Source organism: Myotis yumanensis, unplaced genomic scaffold, assembly GCF_028538775.1.
Source record: "Myotis yumanensis isolate MYYU_CA2020_CCGP unplaced genomic scaffold, mMyoYum1.0.hap1 SCAF_5, whole genome shotgun sequence".
Classification (NCBI taxonomy): Eukaryota; Metazoa; Chordata; class Mammalia; order Chiroptera; family Vespertilionidae; genus Myotis; species Myotis yumanensis.
Genome location: NW_027223756.1, coordinates 6726520 through 6738771, shown reverse-complemented (window position 1 = coordinate 6738771; position 12252 = coordinate 6726520). Strand labels below are relative to the sequence as shown.

At 46.8% G+C, this 12252-nt stretch overlaps 1 protein-coding gene across 1 annotated transcript in view; it reads right to left on the bottom strand.

Moving 5' to 3' along the window:
• Positions 1-132: 132 nt before the first annotated feature.
• The window catches only part of LCP2 (lymphocyte cytosolic protein 2), a 38559-nt gene continuing 26439 nt past the window's right edge, over positions 133-12252 (bottom strand). Inside the window, exons 11-21 of the mRNA XM_070414425.1 lie at positions 12212-12237; positions 12076-12095; positions 11851-11958; positions 10545-10575; positions 8409-8421; positions 7583-7712; positions 6133-6182; positions 5092-5186; positions 4184-4261; positions 2570-2725; positions 133-818 (exon numbers count right to left, since the gene is read on the bottom strand). Of these exons, the coding sequence (XP_070270526.1) occupies positions 696-818; positions 2570-2725; positions 4184-4261; positions 5092-5186; positions 6133-6182; positions 7583-7712; positions 8409-8421; positions 10545-10575; positions 11851-11958; positions 12076-12095; positions 12212-12237 (830 nt within the window). The 3' untranslated portion in view covers positions 133-695. The remainder of the gene's footprint in view (positions 819-2569; positions 2726-4183; positions 4262-5091; positions 5187-6132; positions 6183-7582; positions 7713-8408; positions 8422-10544; positions 10576-11850; positions 11959-12075; positions 12096-12211; positions 12238-12252) is intronic.

Here is a 12252-nt window from a genome sequence, read left to right as displayed (position 1 = left end):
CTTTTTGTATTTATAGCTTAAGTGTGCTTTAAAACAAAAATATAATAGTACGGACCAAACAGTAAAGTCAATAAAGTTGTTTTAGGAACCCGAAAGTAAAGCAAAAGGCAAATTAATTTTAATTCCAGGAAGTTACTCCAACATCCATTTATCTTTTCATAAAAAAGTATACAAAAATCCCCCCAACAAAAAGAAACACCAAATAAGAGAGAATGAAATATTTTTGAAGCCTTTTAAATTATTGCTGCAAAGAAAGTTAATTTTAGAAATTTTCAAATTACTAGTATACATATAAAAACTCATGATTGCCACTGACTGACAAGGTATGGCTATCAAAAAATCAGTTTTATGTGATAACAAAAGCTATTATTGTTTAAATGTTTTGAGACTTGCCCCAAGTTATTTTTGTAGCTGTGGAAACTACTGTACTTTGAAACAGGCATCAAAAATGCACATTATTTGCACAAATCATTACAGTGCACGACTACAGTGACAGTGTGCACATTACCACTCATGCACTTCACAAACACTGAAGAAGAATAAATAAATTATGGGACACGTGACAGTCTTCATTTCAAACCTTTGTTAAGCGAAAGGACCAAACCCTCGTGTTCATGCTGAGGGGTTCGATTCAGTCCTGAGTGTTTGTCCAGCCACCCAGGTTGGCTGATCTTCCGCACTGGCAACAGTCAGTGCTACAGGCAACCTGCCGAATGGGTCAACGTGCACTGGTATCTGGAGCCTCGGTTCTTCCCATCGATGAGCAGGAGCGGCATTTTCCGGAAGTAGTCGATAATATCTGACACAGACAGAAAGTCCTGAAAGATTCAAAACGGAGATAAATCAACCCTGGAGCAGGTAGCATGAATTGCACCCTCAGTTTTTTAATCTGCATAATATCTTACTTCTTGAAGTTAGGAGGATTTTTATTTTTTTAATGTAAAATTTGACAAATGTTTTAATGATTTCTGCTGTCACCAACATCCAATATACTATGGATAAAAGACTATATATATATTTGTGTGTGTGTGTATATATATATGGCTAATTTTATTGATTTTTTACAGAGAGGAAGGAAGAGGGATAGAGAGTTAGAAACATCGATCAGCTGCCTCTTGAACACCCCCTACTGGGGATGTGCCCGCAACCAAGAAGAATTTATTTATTCTTCTTCAGTGTTTGTGAAGTGCATGAGTGGTAATGTGCACACTGGCACTGTAGGTGTGCACTGTAACGATTTGTGCAAATAATGTGCATTTTTGATACCTGTACATGCCCTTGGCCGGAATCAAACCTGGGACCCTTCAGTCTGCAGGCCGATGCTCTATCCACTGAGCCAAACCAGCTAGGGCGACTAATTTTTTTTTAACTTCAGACAGGGGATCATATATAGAGGGGCCTAATTATGATACCTTGGCCTTTGCCTCTCTTGGTGTTTTTGATTTTGGTTTCTGAATCCCATATCTCAGTCATTAATATGTGAGGAGGTGTAGGAATCAGGAGGCCACTGTCCCTGGGGTCTGCAGGGGACATCTGCAACATGGCATAATAGTTCCTTCAGGATCTCTCTGCTGCCTGCCCACTGCCACCCCCGCACTCACCAGGGCTCTGTAGCCGAGTCTGCATTCAGTGCCTGGATCACCTATCCCCGAGGGCCAGACTGGGAAAACCCCATCCACCCTTCTAGGTGGGCCAGAAGTCACCTAGGTATCCCGGCAGGACCGTGCACTTCCTCTAAGACCACTCTGCTGGGCACCTCCCTCGGGGCAGCTGTGATTCAAACACTTGACCAAAATCATGCGGGGGCTTTTTTCCTACTCATTTACATGATCGTAACTGAAACACATTTGGAGTGAAATGGAAGTTACGGTGGGCTGTTTCTCAGCCTGGGAATGTTTGGTTCAGCTGATCCTCCCTCCTGGAACTTTGAACTTAAAGAACACGTTTGGGGCAGTAAATTTAGCTGTTAGTTTCCTTTGCAAAAAGCAGCCCTGAGAGGCTTTCCTCATAACCGGATTACCACCCAAAAAGTGACTGGTATAAACCTCGGCTGAACAGAGGAAGATGTCTTCGGCAATGTGGCCACCTTCATTGGCCACACCTCCAGTTTAGTAGCAAATGAGCCAAGTATCTAAATAATCACCACAACAAACATTCTATTTTTCCATTTGTTGATTTAAAATACAGCCTTATAAATACCCTGCAATCTTCCATTGAAATGATGTGGCAAAGATGACTGAGAAGGGACTTGCCTTTGACACCATCCAACTGGAGCTCTTTTGAGAAATTTAAATGTGTACATATATTTTCTGATTTCAAAAGTTGCACATGTGACTTTAGATTATTTGGAATAAAAGGTAAAAGAAAGATTCCTGTGGTAGAGGTGTGGCTACTGTTAATATTTTGTTGTATTGCCTTTCAGTAAATGAAGGGTTTCACGAACATGATTTAACTTAAGCTGCCGTACAGTATGGACCTGCAAAGAATGTTACAGTGACGTTCCACTCGGTAGGTATGCAGGGAAGCAGAACAAGAGGAGTGGCGAACATTTTGCAACTGAGGTCCTTACCTCCTTCCCTCGGAGCCCAGTTCCCAGCATGTAAACCTGGCTTTCCTCCACGTAACGGATCTGGACGTTGTAGACCTTGTCTTTGTATAACACCATGAGGACGTACGGATTGCTTGGTGTTTTCCTCGAGCTGTCTCTAACCAGGAAAGTGCCATCCTGAAAGGAGACATTCGTGTGGGGATGGGAACAGTAAGTCAACAGTGGGCCAGTCTCTAGGGATCTGGAAAACTATGGGTTACAAGCCAAGCCGGTGAACATTCAGGTCCCAAACCGCTAAAATCCCAGGAATGGTTATGGGGAAGGAGACAGAAGAAAAAGGTCTAAGTCAACCTCTGCAGTCTCTGATGAGAGGCTTGCCCTTCTCGGTAATGAAACACATCGGCGGGTGAGTGGGCCCAGGGCCAGGCGACATAAGGACTTGGTCAGCTAAGGAGATAGCTCCCTACTCCTGAGAGCTAATTAATGTCCTTGCCCTTCTTCCCTCAGCCAAAGCCAGAAAACACCCAAACGCCTTGAAATTCACGCACTTTTTAAACCTCCTGACCACCAGGTGGAGTGTTCGTCCCTGGAAAAACTGAACGTGGACTGTCTTTGTGCTTATATATTTTTTTCTGATATTTCCTAAAATAGTGTTGTGATTCGTCCTGTACTTTAAATTTTTATTCCATAAATTATTGCTATCTAATATTAATACTGTAAAGATAATGATATTAAATTAGAATTAATTAGTAAGAACGCACTTAAGCTATTTTCTCTTCGTGTATTGAGTCAGGATGGCTTTATAGAGCCATCAATCTGCATTAATGGCTTTCCCTTGCGCTTTTCATTCCAAGTTAATGAGTAAATTTCCGTCAGAACATCTCTGTTGAAAAAATATAGCCTTGGACCAGTGATGTAGAGGGTTGGCTTCACTTTAGATTCACCTGGAGAGCTTTGAAGACCCCATGCACACACAGCGCCCTGACTGATTCAGTCAGAACCTCTCCAGGGGAGACCCAGGAAGCAGGAGTTTAGAAAAGCTCCCCCAGGCGATTTGCAGGTGCAGTTAAGGTTGAGAACCCTGTTGTGGACTCGAGATGTAAAAGATGTAAGGCCTTCGCTTTCTCCTCTCTGATACGTGCAGATTTAAGGTTAAGGTTCAGCACCAGTGACAAGACATCTGGCTGAGACCCGATAACATTGAAGGGCAGCGAGGCATTTCCAGAGGGAAGGGCCTGGCGATGACCCGCTGTCCGCCTGGATGTGATCTCTTCCCATCCGTGCGAATGGCCACTGAGCACGAAGAGGAAGACTGAGCCAGTAAGACGCTGGAACTTTGGGGGAGAGTCTTCTTTGCACACTGCATGATTCCTATAACAAATTGGGCCTTTTTGATGATAAAATCTGCGATTCTACCAGCCCAGTGCGGCCTTAATTTAGATTTTTCCGGGGGTCCTAGGAATCTCTGTTGCGGCTGCTGGGAGGTGTGAAGCCGGTACTAACAGGTCTCCTCGGTGTAACAGCGTGGACCCAGCAGAATCCCTAGCCCGTAACTGGTACTCAGTGAAAGCCAGTCCCCTTCTCCTCCTGCCATTAATGTTCATAACCACTTAAACATAAACTTCAGCACAGTACCTGGTTTATCCTTCTAAGAGCAGCTTCTGCCTCTGGTCGGGTAATATAAGAGACGTACCACTCTTCACTTAATGAATTCTGAAAATGTAAATTTTTAAAATACAGAATAAATTGTGCAGTTACGTAGGTAAGTAAAAAGGCCTCCAAGTAATCATTTTCATAAATCGCCACCTCCATTCCATGAGGTTGGAAACGTTTGTTTTCTTAATATAGAATCATTTAGGTAAGGCTAAATAGAAGGTATTTCCTGCAAACTGCTTTTTATCATGATGCTGTTTCAAAGGTATCTGCGAATAAGTATTCCTTATATAATGGAATCTCTAATCAGAAAAAATATAGATATAATAATTTCTTCAGTCTAGTAGAATAATAGACTTAATGAAAAAACTGAATTAACAAGCATTTAAGGGACTTACTCAAGGTCGTAAACTAGAAAACAGATGAAAAATAGGATCATGGTACTCACTGTTAAATGCAAAACACATTTGCCATTGGAAAAGTCTTTAAGAACACAAGGAAAAAGATTATATTTTTCACCTGGATCCTCCCTTTTAATTATTTTCACTTAAAAACAAATTAAGGCCATGCCCAGCCGTGGCATGGCTCAGTGGTTAAGCATTGACCTATGAACCAGGAAGTCCGGGTTCGATAGCTGGTCAGGGCACATATCTGGGTTGCGAGCTCGATCCCCAGTGTGGGGCATGCAGAAGGCAGCTGATCAATGATTCTCTCATCATTGATATTTCCAGCTCCCTTCCCTCTCCCTTCCTCTCTAAAATCAATTATATATATATAAATAAAATAAGGTCAAGAAGATAAAAGTACAAAAGAATATTCAGCGGGAGCTTATGGTGATTCATTTGCTGGGGGAAAATGAAAATGCAATGAAAACATATGTGCGTCTTTACCTCTTCTTCCCCAGGGGATGGTGGCTGGGGTTTGGTTGGGACTGGCAAGGAAAAGTTCCTGCCTTCCGACCTGAGCGGCGGTCTGTTGCCAGGACCTTCAAAAGTACAACATTTGGAAGTTAATTTACTGTAAACCCTTTTTCACTTCTGTCATAACACACACCCCCACCCCACCCCCCCATTGCTCTTGCAGTTGTTTCCAGCAACTAGCATTTCAGGAAGCCTAGTTCAACAATAATTTCCACCTGTTCAAAACCACCATGTGGTGACGAGGCAGGAATGAAGATAATTATGTTCTCTCGTGTTCACAAAGAGAAATGTCAGTTGCCCGAGACAAGGTGAAATTACCTTGAGAATACTGTTAGCTTTTAGAACCAGAGTTTGCTCCCTGCTGCTCACTCTCTTTGAACACCTGGAGGAGATATTCTTTAAAAGGCACGGCCTCGCCCTGGCTGGTTTGGCTCAGTGGCTAGAGCGTCGGCCTGCAGACCAAAGGATTCCGGGTTCCATTCCAGTCAAGGGCACGTGCCCGGTTGCAGTAGGGGGTGTGCAGGAGGCAGCCGATAGGTGAGTCTCATCATTGATGTCTCTATCTCTCTCTCCCTCTCCCTTTCTCTCTGAATCAATAAAAATATATTTTTTTAAAAAGGCACGGCCTCATCCAGACTTACTGAAATGAAATTTGGGGGTTGGGTTCTCTTAATCTGTGTTTTAAACATGTTTCTCAATGTGTAAGTCAAGTGTAGATTCATTGTGGAAACAAACTACAGAGAAAGCCAAGTACTACGCCGAGCCCGGGATAAAAACTGCGGGCCTGGGAGGTCTAGTGGGGAAGGTTAAAGGCCAAGGCCGCCTTCCGGAGGGGGGTGTATGTTTCCGGCAGCCCTTGGTGCACTGCAGACCCGACTTCGGTGATGGATGAGGAAGCCAGATGCCTTTAGGAACCAAGCAGAACCTTGGCCAAGAGCTTTGGCACAGGTTGGTAACCCCGGCATGACGGCGTGTTGCCTGGAGTAGGCCCCTGGGTCCCAGACCACAAACCTTGAGAGAAGTATGGCGGCAGGGAGGCGCTCTGCGGGAAGCTGCTGCTGCTGCGGGGAAAGAACACAGTCTCAGCTGGGTGAGAAGGAGCCAGTGGGAGGCTGCATGAGGGAGACCGGGCTGTCATGCTCCTTCCTTTGTGATTACTTCCCACCCAGCCCTGAAACCATGGGAGCCGGGCCGGAGAGGAACGGGGCGCACGCATCTCACCACCCGCCAAAGTCTAACCAGCTTCGCAAGCCGGCAAACAAAACCAAGAAAACTGTAAGTACGAGCATTTGAAAGTGACTTCATATGGTTGGCTGCACTTTGGGGTTTTTGAGTTTGGGGAATGGCAGAGTCCTCTGGGGAGAGGGCCTGTCATGGTTAGGAAAATACAGTGATGGGCATGGAGTTGGGGAACAGGGGACCCCCAGGGCCTAACAGTGGACAACGAGAGGGTGGGCGGGTGAGGAACAGAGACGAGGCGGCGCTGCAGCGGATGGTAAGGGATTCTGGGGACCCTAAATGCCATCTGTCCATGCTGCACGGCCATGCCCCCACCCATTAGCCCAACCCTTCTGTCCAAGTCTGCTCTGCTCGGCAAGCTCCTGTGAGTGGTGTTTTGTAAGAATGAGGGCTAGGGCAGGGGCCCCGTGTGGGGCGGACAGTGTGGAAAATGGCAGGCGTGGCAGAGGAAGAGGCATAGCTGGAAGGGTGAGAAGCAGCAGCAGCAACTCAGAGCAAGAGGCACCCAAGGAAGATTTAAAAAATTGAGAACCCTTCCAGATATTTGGCAGAGGGGGAGAGGGGAAGAGAGGGGGGTCGTGCTGATGGTTGAGTTTTCTCCCATATTTAGAGTGGGGCTGGGCCTCCCTTTGGATATTAAAGGAGAGCGAGCCCACAGGGCTGGAGGTCAGGGGGCACCAGGAGGCATCCTGTGGGCTGGCTGAGGGAGAAACGACCTGAGTCTTTTTCCTGTCCGTGCCTCTGGCCAGCCTTGTTGCGGGCCCTGAGATCCGCCCCTGCTATTGAGAGAGAGGACCTGCGGGGAGGAGCCTGCACAGTGAACCCTTTGCACCTGCCAAGTACATGGTAGGCTTTCTCCATCTCCCACTCAAGACGCAGGGTGAACTCCAGGTACTCAAGTAACTAGGTTTCGTGAGTGGTCGTGTGTTTGTTTTAACTCACAAAGTGAAAATGTTCCCCATTTCCTGCCAAAGCGTCCGTTCTTTGGGGTGACCATGAGGCATTCTATTCCGTACCTATCTGACCCTGAGCACAGACTCAGAGGACACGGTGGGTTAAGACGTGTGGCTCGTTGTGATTAGCTTGGTTTTGGTTCTTAAGACTCAAAATGTTCTGACCCTACTATACACTGGCTCATTTCTTCCTTCCTCAACTTACCTCACATTAGCTCAGTCTCAGTGGACCCAGACATCAAGTTAGATCTTAAGGACATTGCACAAACCTCTCTGAGAATGCTCCGAACATGTGTGATGATGGGAGGGAGGACTTGGGTGATGGCTTGTTGGATCTTGAAGGGAAAGTGTTGGAGCTCATGGGGAGCAGTGTTGGCTGGGGCAAAGGTCTTTGATGCACTGTGGGAAGGAAAAGAAGAAAAAAATAAAGCTGATTATCAGGGTCCAAGTGTCATAGAACATTCCAGAACTGCTCCCCCATTAGAAACAACTAGTCCAAAGAGAGATACAAAAATCCAAGAAAGATCAAATGTAATTAGGAAGTGGTTGGTAGGATGGAACCCCACCTCCCAAGGACTTTCTGGATGACCTTTCACCATAGCGTGCATTTTAAAATGTTGCCATTCTATATCAGTCTCTGTAATACACTTTTCCCCCCCTTTTTTGAAATGCTAAGTTGGCAGAAAATTATCAATTGGAAACCATATGCATTTTAGAAATGATTCACAAGTTTTGTTTTGTTTTATGAAAGCCAAATTTTATGCTGTCTTATTCTTCTGCAATTAGTGATCCTTTACCCATATGCATGAGAGGGCACAATAGAAATGTTTCCATCAAACCATACATGCCATTTTTAACTCGCTGTACCATTAAGTAATTTGCACCGATACGCACAAACTTAATAGTTCTCTTTGGTAATCCAGCCAAACAATTCCATTTTATTAAAGTCATGCAGTATACCACATGATATATGCCCATTTAAAACTAATTTAACAAATGTAATTGGCTTTATGGTGTTTCTGTACTAAAAAATTTCATTTGAATGCCTGAGCAGAATAATGAAGGGATGAGTTATAAGTTATAAGATGAACATACCATCATCTTCATCCTGGTAAAGGGAAGAAAAAATACATATTAGTCTATCATCAAAACGATTCCTCAATCACATAAATGGTTCTATTTCACATTAGCAGTGTGTGACTCTGTAATGAATATATTGTAGGGAACAGAACTAGTTAAGTGGTGTATGATTCCTTAATACAAACCGGCATCGAAGGACACTCCACCGGAGTCTCTCCCTATATACTTAGCATCAAATAGGCCCTGGGTGCCTAAAAGGGCCCAAAGATACAGTAATGACACCATCTGCTACATGCCCCCAATGATTCATGCATGATCTTTCATTCAGCTTCCTTAGTGACCCATCAAGGATTTAACATCCCCATTTACAAATGGAAACCAGCTGCTCAGGAGGGACTCCTAACTTGCCAAGGAATTGTTACAGAACTGAATTCAACCCTGCATGTGTCTAACCCCAAGCTCAGCCTTCTTTTGGGCTCTACTGTGCAATGGCCAGTCCTGTGAAGAGCAACTGCATCTTATCTATGATGCGGCTTACAAGGTGCGCCCACATCGCTCAGCACATTGATCCGCAGGGCACCCTTGTGAAACAGGCAAGGGGGAGGCGAGTTGCTCTGCTCTCAGATGAGAAATGATGGGAGAGGCAGCAGCCATGGTGCCATTGACTAGACCGAAACTGGCAACTTGGTCTTGTTTTGTTAGGATAGCATGCTGGTGATGAAAGTGCTGTGAGAATTACATTAGTTATAACGTGTGCCTCACATATATGGAGCGCTCAGTAAAAGTTAGCTGTCACTAGTCTACCACTGAGATGAGGCAAGAAGGATCATAGCCAGAATCACTCATCCCACGTGGCCAACTGGGGGTCCCCAGCCAGGGCTGCAGAGCTAATGCATCTGGGCTCCGCGAATCCCCACAATGAAAGCTCTCTTCAACACGGCTGCCACCATATCAAGTCCCAGGTTCTCATGACATGAGCAGCTACCCTTCCAGAGATTGTGAGCCTCAGGAATGTGATGTTACCCTCGCTTTCAACCTTCCCTCCTCTTGTCCCTCTGGCTCGGCAGCCAAGCTGCCATTCTCGCGAGCTCCTGGGCTCCATGGCCACTGCCACCCACCTGCCTTTGCTCAGGACGTCCCTGAGGCTGGGCTGCAAGCCCATTTCTCTTAGGGTGACTTCACTCTGTGCCCTCCCCAACATTCAATGGCCACCACAGATTTCACCTCTAAGAAGTCACCCCTGGCTCCTCGATTCCCATGGGTCACTTTCTTCCCTTCACCTCTGTAGCTCATTCCATGATCATACACTGTTTTTAGCATGTTGGCTGTGGGTTTGCCTGCCTCCGTCACGTCTTAACACTTCATCTGAACAAGCACACCATCTAGCACAGGCTTTAAAACAGCAGGCACTTGTGGGCTGAGCCCTGAATAGGGGCAGGTGTATGATAGCCTGCAGAAGGCTTACAGACCAGAGGACTCCGCTCCTGCCTACTTACTCGCTGTACTACTTGCAAGGAGCATGGCACCCCCTCTGAGCTTCAGTTTCCTCTCATAAGAGAAACCATGATTCCTCACGGGGTCAGTAAAGGCAAAGCGTGTGTAAAACTGGGTGACCAACTTTCCTCGCTTGCCTGAAACTGATGGAATTCCTGGGACATGAGACTTTCATTGCTAAAGTGGGCAAGTCCTGGGCACACTGCTGATCCACCAAATGTAGCTAGCTTGCTAACATGCACACAGTAGGCATTCAATAAATGCTGGTTCCCCTCCTTTGCAGTTATGCAGGTATTAAAAGGAAAAGAGGGGACTTAGAAACTCTGCTGAAAGGCCAGCCTCTCGGCCATCCCTCCCTTCATTCTCCCTTCCACCCACTGCCCTTCACCTTGCTATTTGCCACCAGAATTGGGGCTGCTATCACCCAGCCACCCCAGGAGCTCTCAGAGGGGCCTGAGCTACTACAGTGCAGCCTGGCAGCGGGCCAGCGGGCCAGATGGAGGCCCCAACAGGCACAGGACTCTGGAGCCCACAGTGTGTAGGCTTGTCTCTGGGATGGGCTTCAGTGAAGGCAGGGACAGAGGGGGCCCCACCTGCACGGAGCCCGCACTAGTTCCCCCTGTGCCAGGCGCTCACCAAATGACAGTGTGTACTCACATTCTCTCTTCTGTCTGGTACCCGTGCATGCCTGAAATGAATTGGGGCAAAGAAAGAGAACTGAGCATGAAGTTCAAAGACCCGGCCTCAGAACATAGATCGTTTCACTTGGCGTAATAGTGAGAAATCAAGCCCATTGAGCTGTGACAAAATAGGAAGCAAAAAACTCCCAAAACCCAGCAGAAAAGTGGGGAGAGGCCATGGGGGGAAGTCTGGTGACTGAGCTCTGTCCTGTTGCCTGCTGAGCTAGGCAAGCCTTTATTCTGTTCAGCTCCTGCAGCAAAGAATTACAAATGAAAAAGGGTTTAGCCAGCAAACTAACTCTTTAGTAGCTGTTAAATGTCATTGAATAGATGTTGTACCAAGCAAATGAGAGTCGTGGGAGCTCATGTTCTCCTTCGCTGATGGGTTAAACGGCCATCCCGGGCCCACCCTTTAGGGGAAGGGGAGACAGTTGGAAACGCTGCTGCTCTGGGGCTTTGCCCGGATGCACAGCCAGTCCAGCAGGTTTGGTGGCAGCTGTGCCCCTGGGCCTGCATCCGTTCTCCCAACAGAGGGGTGAGGGGATGGCATTGCACATAGTAGGCGTTCAGGGTGAAGGTTGGAAGCTTCACCTGCCACGTCTCCCTGTGTGTATTTAAAATTCCGATATTTTGTTCATTATGATATTTTTTCCATTCATTTTGATCTTTTACAATATTCCATTAAAATGTTAACTTGTTCACTGAGGTTTTGGGGTGTACCCAGCCCTGGGCCATATTGAATCCTCACACTGGCCGAGCCAGGGTCAGAGTTACAACTATTATTAAATTAAATGGAAGCTTTGGTTTTGTCCTTAGTAAGTGGTGAGGCTGGGCCTGACCCTTTGGTAAATAGGCCCCCAGAACTTTCTAGCAAAGCAAGCAACGTTAGAGCAGACCTCAGGATACTGCTGTTATAAAATGAGGAAGACACTTTCAGCGGCCGACATCCCCCCTTCCACCCCATTATCTCCTCCTGCTGTCTGTGTGGAAAACTGCAATGCCAGGGCCAGTTCCCACGCCCTGTGGTGGGAGCAAAATGCAGCCGCAAATGTGACTGGTTGAAGACAAAGTCTCCATGAACAGCAGTCATGCCCACACCCCAGATTAGACATCTCCCCATTTTCTTCAAAGGGACCCTGGGACTTTGCATCCAGCCTAAGCAGCCCGAGCAATCCCTCAGCCTAGCAGCAGACAGGATGCGGGTCCCTGAGGAAAGCTACCACTAGGCAGGTGGCGGGGGCATCCGCAGCGAATGACAAGCTCAAGCAACAGAGGACAGTTACTTGGGCACAGGTGGCTTCTTCCCGGGCAGGGGGCTACTCCTGTCCTGTCTTTCCGCGGTCGGGGGTAAAGGAGGCTTTGGTATCTTGGGTAAATGGTCCCCGAGAGGCCTGCAGAGTTGAGAGAAAGGAGGTGTGAGATACAAACCGGAGTCCCAGGTAGACCAGTCCCCCCCCCCCCTCCCGCGCCGCCCCCCCCCCCTCCCGCAGACACAACAGAGCACTCACCTTCCTGCTGGGGTCGGGGGCTGCAAGACAGGAAGGGAGACGAGTGAGTGGCCTCAGCACTTTCCAAAGAATAAAGACAAGATACAAGACACGACCAAAACGAAAACAAACACAAACAAACAGGAAGGCAGCTCACCTTGTCAGAAAACACCGGTTTCTTTCCTGTAAATGACAAAC